The sequence below is a fragment of the Strongylocentrotus purpuratus genome, unplaced genomic scaffold (assembly GCF_000002235.5).
Source record: "Strongylocentrotus purpuratus isolate Spur 01 unplaced genomic scaffold, Spur_5.0 spur5_scaffold_10, whole genome shotgun sequence".
NCBI classification, from domain to species: Eukaryota; Metazoa; Echinodermata; class Echinoidea; order Camarodonta; family Strongylocentrotidae; genus Strongylocentrotus; species Strongylocentrotus purpuratus.
In genome coordinates this window covers 12,839,612-12,848,157 of record NW_022145595.1, presented here as the reverse complement: position 1 = coordinate 12,848,157, position 8,546 = coordinate 12,839,612, and the positions used below count along the sequence as shown (strand labels likewise).

The following is an 8,546-nucleotide window of genomic DNA, read 5'->3' as shown; positions in this document are numbered from 1 at the left end:
GACAGAGAGAGAGAGACAGAGAAAGACAGAGAGAGGAGGTGTGAAATTCCCGATAACTCGTGTTCCGTTCAACTCAAGGTTCGATCCCCCAACTCCCCCATAATGATACAGATCCATTACCTTATATGGAAGGAAATGACTTGGCCTAGATAGTTGATGCGGCGAAACAGAGAGATTAATAGAGAGAGAAAGAGAAAGAGAAAGAGAGAGAGAGGAGAAATAGAGAGAGAAAGAGAGAGAAAGAGAGAGACAGAGAGGAGAAATGGAGAGAGAAAGAGAGAGAGAGAGAGGGGAGATATAGAGAGAGAAAGAGAGAGAAAGAGAGAGAGAGACTTTTTGAATGATTTTCAAGTCCCATAATTTTTCAATAATCATAAATTATGGGCGGATTGTAATTGGTATGCGACCATGCATGGGCATCCCTGCATTATCCGACTTTATTCATACCAATTTCCACTTCATCACACAAAGCGCTCTAGCTGTGTATGCAATGCCTATATATATCTCATGAAGTGGCCCATTGAGCTGAATTAATATATATATATATATATATATATATATATATATATAAATGTGTATTACAACTGAAACTCTGACACAATTTATCGCAAAAGGGTTCGTGTACGTCCTGGAACCCATTTAATCTTGCGCTTACGTGTGATACAATCAGTCCAAAATGGCGGGCAATGGTGACCTACACATAGTTTTTAACTTCTTTGAGAAGGTATCCAAACCTCCCGAACATGAATCGTATGAAGACGGCATGAAGGTCATCTATGAATGGGTCAGGAAACAGCCGAGTTTTGTTCTTGGTCAGGTGCACAGGAACCTAGATCAATTGAATGGTAAGTTAGTGCAAACTCACATCTCACTTATATATTCATACTCACATGGTCATACTACATGTACGTATGCATGAACGAACAATATATTGAAACGTACCAGATCATGTTATATTCATTCACACAAACGTTCTTTACGTTCTTTTTATTTACATATTGTTTTTATTGATTAATTTATTTCTGCATGGTTCAACAGATAGTACGATCATGACCATCACGGTAGTAAACACTTGGAGATTACGATCATTATACGTTTGCAATTATATATATAATACAGAAGCATACAGAGGATATATGGTGGTTATTTTACCTGACTGCTAAGAAAGCATGAATGCTTGTTAGTAAGCAACCAGACGGCCGACGGCTTTAGGTCCTCTCCGAGGGACCTGGTAATGAGGATTATGGCAGTACAAGCTTAATAATACTTGCAAGATTGCAAAAAAGTGGTAGAAGCAGAACAAAAAGAAAGGTTCAGCTTCTACTAGGCCAACTTAGCTACTATTAAACTACTGCTTTATGCCAAGTGTTAAGAACACATATTAGAAAAAGGCAAAAATGTATAGGAAAGAAGAATGAGAAAGAATAGAATGAAATAGCCCTGCTATTTAATCTCCAACAATTAACATAAATATGTTTTTTTTTTAAATATGAAGAAGGAAAAAAAGGTGATCGAGACTAGTAAGCAGGCGCAAACCAGCCAACAAGCCCTTTTGCCAGTCGTTGTGTGTGTAATAACATGGACCGATTACGTAGTAGGACCATGCAGGGAGGTGTCCTTGGTCCATGGTAATACACTGAGAGACAACAATAGGTTCTGTACTAATGTTAGCCGCCTCCACCGCAGCCAGAGACTATCTGATCTAGGCTCTGCTCGATGCGTCATGAGGGACTTTTAGATTTGCACAATGACAACGTGAATTGCTACGATCGACGTCCATTTAATGCACTGCCTTGAATGGACGTCACACGTATCAGTCCACGCAAATCTAAAAGTCCCTATGAGTGGTGGTAGAGCACTAGAGCGTCAAGTTAGAGTCTGTGCTTGCAAACTAATCGAGACTACGGTTAAAGCAAATACCCGTCTGGTCATTGTCTGCCGGTTTGGGTCCAAGGTAAGACACTGTCCCTGATTACCCCACGGATATACCAGTGACAAATGCTTTACCATGCGCGCGTGTGGCTCGATCATACGTCAGTTACGCCAAACCGACCTTACCACTCAGGGTACTGTCTTTCTTGTGTCAGTCTCTGTGTGTCTGTGCCTCTGTCTGTGTCTATGTTTCTCTGTGTCTCTCTGCCTCTCTGTCTCTGTGTCTTCCTGCCTCTCTGTCTCTGTGTCTCTCTGTCTCTGTGTCTCTCTGTCTATACGTGACGCATTTTATCTCATACTCGTCACTTTGGATATTTGAAATGATAGACTCCCGACCATACCCACTCATAGTGTAATATGAAATCAGGTTATCAGGGTAAACATCACTTTGAATTACCATGGTCTTATCCAGAGCTTAACCTTAGGAGGAGCAAATCCTCTCAAATTCATGTGATCCATGGTGGTATGGAAATCATATTTTGACCGCCATGGTTGGATGGGGGGAAGGGGGAGGCTGATTTATCTGGGGTGGTAAAAAGTCATTTGAGAATATATATATAATCATCTCGTGCGTTTCTTGACTTGCAGCAATTCTCTATTATTACATGTTAACTTTTATATCAAAAAGTTAATGCAATTATTTTTCTTGGTCAGAAATCTGCCAGGAGTCGGACACTAACAATGTCATGCAAAATATATTCTACTTAATTTCTAACCTTTGTGCCTTTAGCCGAACTGACAAACCATTCAAGGAATAACTTCCTATCTGGTATCCGCTTGCTATACCTGGATTGAGGAACGTGACAACTTGGTCAGATTTAGATTGGTTGCTCGTTCAAAACACAAAATTGTGTTGAACCAGCAACCTTGACAACTTGGTCAGTATGGTCACACTTTGGTACTCTAAAAATATCCGAATGTTTGATTATATGATCATACAAGTACGTGAACTTTGTTGGATTCAACAATGGAGACTTTCATGCATTTCGACAAGGACCACCCCCTCCTGAATGGATTGAAGTCGGCACGAAAGGCCTCGGTGGAAGAGAACTACGAGTTTGCTACCCAGGTATATGGATCTTTTTTTCTTCTCTCTCTCTCTCTCTCTTACTCTTTCTCTGTCTCTCTCTGTCTGCATGTCTCTCTCTCTGTCTCTCTCTGTCTCTCTCTCCTCCTCTCTCTCTCTCTCTCTTACTCTTTCTCTGTCTCCCTATGTCTGCATGTCTCTCTCTCTCTGTCTCTCTCTGTCTCTCTCTCCTCCTCTCTCTCTCTCTCTTACTCTTTCTCTGTCTCCCTATGTCTGCATGTCTCTCTCTGTCTCTCTCTCCTCCTCTCTGTCTCTCTCTCTGACTCTCCCCTTCACTCTCACTCCTTACCCTCTCTCTGTCTTTCTCTTTCTCCCTCCTTCACTCCCCCTCTTCACATTTCCCCCTCCTCCTCTCTCTCTCTCTCTCCCTCTCCTCCTCTTTAAACAGACAGTAGCGGATCCAGGAATCCCGACCTCTTTTTTGTTTATCTATTTGTTAGATTTAAACAAAAATTGTTGTTCTTGTTTCTTAGTTGTTGTTAAAGATGAATATAAACAATTCAAATAGCTTTTATAAGACCAAATGTGGAGTGAAAAGACAAACTTGATGTCAATTTGTGTAGAATTACACATGGGAGATCAAAATGAATGATAACATAAATGGGACTTGCCCATATAGTTGCAAAGAGTTAGGGAGTCTGACACTGATAGAACTAATGTGCGCATGCCCTCCTCGAAAAATAAAAGTCTGATTCATCTTAGGCATTAAGAAAAGTGAAACGTTGGTGTTGACGGAAAGTTCTTCTCGTATAAGATTTCATAACATGAAGAATTATCAAAGGAATAGAATATTCGTCAATTTATTTTGTTATTGAAATCACTAATGTGTGTATTCGATTTGTTTTGCCTCCCCCTCCTCCTTTTATAAATGGTAATTTTCATGTTTAAAAATTACAGGAGGTTACGCAGAAGTGGCGACCACATCTGTTGAGCCCATGTGTACCACGCGAGCTAAGGATCAACAAAAGTCTTACTATCTCCTTGTCAATTATAAGGTGGGTTAATTTCTAATTTCAATGAAAGAATATTCTCCAGAGAGCTTCTAGAAAGTGAATTAACATTGAAAAATAATTTGTCAAGCATTGATAAAGCATAAGATGGAAAAGCACACATCTTCGGGGAAAAATTGGTTTGGCAAATAAGGTGGGGGTCGTGATTCTCAGATGTCAAACCATTAAAGCCATACTGTACTAGAAGCACTACCGCAAATCACCTCTCGGGGCCTTCATGCGTAGAGATGTTCTTATTTCAGTTCCGTCGATTTGAGATCATTTTTGTTTCAGTTTAACTGTTTTTATCATTCCATTCTGATAGGACTCTGACATAGATGAGGCGAGTTACAGCGCTTTCGAAGCGGAGTGGAAGGCTAAGACTGGAGCTGATATAGTAAGTGATGCATTCCCGGCCGATATCAAGAGGGGCGACATCGCTTTGTATAAAAGACGTCGACCCGGAAGAACTCCTTTCGTTTATGTCCTCCGCGTCGAAATACTTCCGGGGGCATCTGCTGAGAATGTTCTCCAGCTCCTGCCGATCCTGCGGGAGAAACTGACGGCTGGAGGGATCCCGTTCAGCGACGTTGGTGCCTACAGTATTTGCTACCTTTGTGACCCAGTCAAATGTTAAGCCTGCACCAGGAGCCTGTAGGTCATTCACTTTCGTAAATCACCACGTCCAACTTTTAATGTAATCCTTGTTTACATATCATTCAAAAATACTTATTATACTTATATTTCATTCGTTGAAATCTATTCACCCCTCTTTTAGTTCTTATCTTGACATTGGATATTTTAATAGCATATTTTCCCGATATGTCCGATCCTAAAATGATTGAATTGATAACTTTTTCGTCAAAAAGAAATACCAGTCAGCGGGGTGTAGAGAGTGAGAGTTAAATCCTTTTACAAACATAACGCAAGTCTGAAGGAGAGCAGTAACCTTCTCCATGTTGGCATTTTCCAATGGAAATAAATCTGAATCTGAATCTGAAATAATATGGCCCAACACCCCAACTGGGTCATGTTGTATACAATTTACCTCCCGATGGTACCTTTGCCACCAATATTAACCACCCTGCGTTACGTGAAAACGTGTCCCTCGCCTGTTTCATAGACGTTGGCTATGTTGCAGTGGAAAACACTCCGTCCCGCTATGCACTGTTGATCAAGGAGCTCTCTTATGTTATGAGACTTTAAGAGTACTGGTAATTGAGAGAATAATGATGATTAGAAGAAAAAAACACCTGGATGTTTTAAAGATGGCTTCAGTATGCCAGCTCGTAGATACAGGCCAGATAAAGGAAATTTGTACCAGAATTCTAAACCCATGGAGACATGATACTGGATTCGCGCTCATTAAAGTTATGTAATCTTTATTTATATATTTACCGACGGTACATTTTTTATACACAGGTGAAATATTCTTCTCAAGAGGGCATACAAAGGGTATTTGTGAAGCACATCCATGATTTTGGCAGAGATTATCCTAAATTGGACGAAGTGGGACGTCTCCATGTTTAACAGATCTGGGATTATTTGGGGGTCATGTACTATTATAAAAGCTAACTATGAACTGGTCCGTTAAGAAATATGTCGTATACAATAGGATTAAGTTTATCTTCAAATCGATGTTGCAATTGAGAGAATGGAAATTATAATAATTGTTTTTTCTCTACAACTTGTTTTGTGATGGATATAGCCTGTTTTGTAACCAATTCCATTATTTATACTGGTATTTACCTCGCACGGTGTGATTTATTGTCGTAGAAATGCAGAAAACAATAAAACATAAGTACTGAAATAACTATGGATTGAGATTTAAAGTTCGTTTTACATCTTCCATATATTCATATGCAGACAAGAGAAATGCATTTGAAATAAGAAATTTTACAGGTTTTGTCTTTCTGTTTACCATTACCATTTCTGTTTACCAAGAAATCAAAATCAAATCGAATACGAAAGAAAATTCGTCATACCACTATAAATTTTTAATATTTTAGACAAAGAAGCACATTGAAACAAGATGGGAAAACGAATACTTATTATATTATTGTGGAGAGAGCCAACATGAACACAAGTTGAATAGTCTTAAAAGCGTTGGCACCCAACATATAATACAAATTAAATGTAGTGTTCACTTTTATATGATAAAACTTAAATGAAATATATATAAAAAAGAAAAAAATATATAATGATAAACATGGTGCACAAATTATACATTTATATTTCACAAACATATGTTCACAAAGAAATTAGTTCTCTACTATTTGTTTAGCTGATTTGGGTATTTATCAAAGATATTTTGTTAAAACTTGCGTTTCAAAGATTGGAGTGACATTTGGAATTTACTTTAGTTTGGTAAAGAAAACGAGAGAAAAGAAACGAGAGAAGGAACGAGAGGAATAAGACGAGACAAGGAGACGAGAGAAAGAAAGATTGGGAGTAATTGGAAAATATATATGATAGTAAGAGGTAAGAAGTGAGAGAGAAGAGAAACATGTAAGAGAGAGAGAGGGAGAGAGAGACAAAAAGATGATAGAAAGAAAAAGATTGACGAGAGAGAGAGAACAAAATATTACACTGAGAGATACATGCATATAGACGGATGCTAGATAAAGTGAGAGATGATACAGATATATAGATAGGTAGGTAAGTAGACAGACAGAATACGATCGCAACTTCTTTCTAAAAAATCAAATAAAGGCAATTTCAATACCCTAATGTATGTCCCGTGGAAATCATGGTTAATACATACACGGAATATGTCATTGTAAAGTTTGCTCCTTTCAAAAGGTCACGTACAAGGGCCAATGAAATATCAAGAGTAACGTGATCGTGTTAAAGATAGAAGATAAAGAGAGGGGGCAGAGAGATATATTGAGAGGGGGTTGGGGAGCGAGGGAGGGAGAGCGAGAGATAGAGGAATAGGGGTAGATATTGAGAGAAGGAGATAGAGGGGGAGGGAGGAGGAGTAGGTCTGTTCTCGGTATGGGGCACGATGGTAGGCTACATAGGGTAAAAGAAGAGGGAATTACGTCCATGGCAAAATATATCTTCTCAATTTTTTCAACCCCTCCCCCACACGCACACACTCTCTCTCTCTTTCTCTCTCTCTCCCCCATCTCTATCCTTATCCCACTCTCTCGCTTTGCTCCTTTTTATATTAGAGAAAGGGGGTCGGTTTGGTTAATTGGTTTCATTTTCTGTATAGGAAACATAATACTATACATACGTATAAACATACGAATATAATTGTTTAGAAGTATAGGACTAGATTGCTTTATTCAGTGATACTCCTACAATGGCCCTGTTCTTCCAAGATGTCCACAAAGAACGGAAAGAAAGAAAGAGACAGACAGACCGACACAGACCGACAGAAGAGGGGGGGGGAGAAACTTGGCATATATCAAACAACAGTGACAAAAAAGAGGGACCATGGTAACATTCCTTCATTCTAAATATACTAATAATGCAACTGTCTTTGTTTCTGAAAGTCATTCAAAATTTGTCTTTTCATGCTCCACGCACCGACCAACATGGTCAATGGTAATGTTTGCATAATTCTGCACTATCATTCATGTCAATACAAAAAAAATCTCTCTCAAACGTCGTACATGTATTAATGTACACAACGTGGTGCAGGTGTAGATATTACAATTGATGCACCATATATTGCCCATTTTCTAAACGTCGTTATTTCTCTTGAGAAAAATAGTACAGAATGAAGTTTTTTTGTTAATGCGAGTTGATTTAAGGGTACTATGTCCCTTCTGCAGCCAACCTCAAATTCTGTAGAACTTTGCGGGAATTATGAATATGTCATGTATGTCCTAAAAAAATTCCAGTTAAATCATGAACATTTTGAAATTTGATAAACTTGAAAAATGTGAATTTGATAAACTATTTATATAAAAATCATTAATTATGAATATACAATATTCAGAAAATAGTATCAACCCTTCAAAGTTCATAAAAGATTTTGTGAAATGTCATGCACGCAATATGATACAAATTATATAACCTGGGCAAAGGTATGGGGGAATCAAGTTTTCGGGGATAAAAAGGAAAAATTAATGGGATTAAAATATATAAAGTAATTGATAAATAGTGAGGATATGACGTCACAAAAGGATAACCAAATTGGCAATTTGTGTAGTGATTTTCATTGGTCCAATACTTAACACACTTTTTCAAAAATTCATAACTTTCTTCTTAGTTATCCGATTTTTGCTCAAACTTTTTTGATTGGTTTGTCTGATTTTTCTGCTTCTATTGAAAGTAAGTTATTTTTGGAGTGGACTTGTACTTTATGGTTTTCAAAATGATAAGTTTCATACTATAAATATTAATATTTTCATCCATTCAGATAAAAGAAAACCAATGAAAACAAATCATCTGGATTAAAAATGAATATGAATATGTGCGTGTGTGCTTGTTGTGTGTGTGCGTATGTGTGTGTGTCATTTGAACCAATTTGTAGTCTTAAAATGAATAAAACAAAGACATATTTCATGTGGATGGGTGAGGAT

The 8,546-nt window shown here is 38.0% G+C and overlaps 1 protein-coding gene across 1 annotated transcript; it reads left to right on the top strand.

Moving 5' to 3' along the window:
- Positions 1-676: 676 nt before the first annotated feature.
- On the top strand, positions 677-5,828 carry LOC105441246. Its single transcript, XM_030980109.1, has 4 exons — positions 677-817; positions 2,875-3,001; positions 3,917-4,014; positions 4,334-5,828. The coding sequence occupies exons 1-4, from the start codon at positions 677-679 to the stop codon at positions 4,643-4,645; spliced, it is 678 nt and encodes a 225-aa protein (XP_030835969.1). The 3' UTR covers positions 4,646-5,828.
- Positions 5,829-8,546: the final 2,718 nt, after the last annotated feature.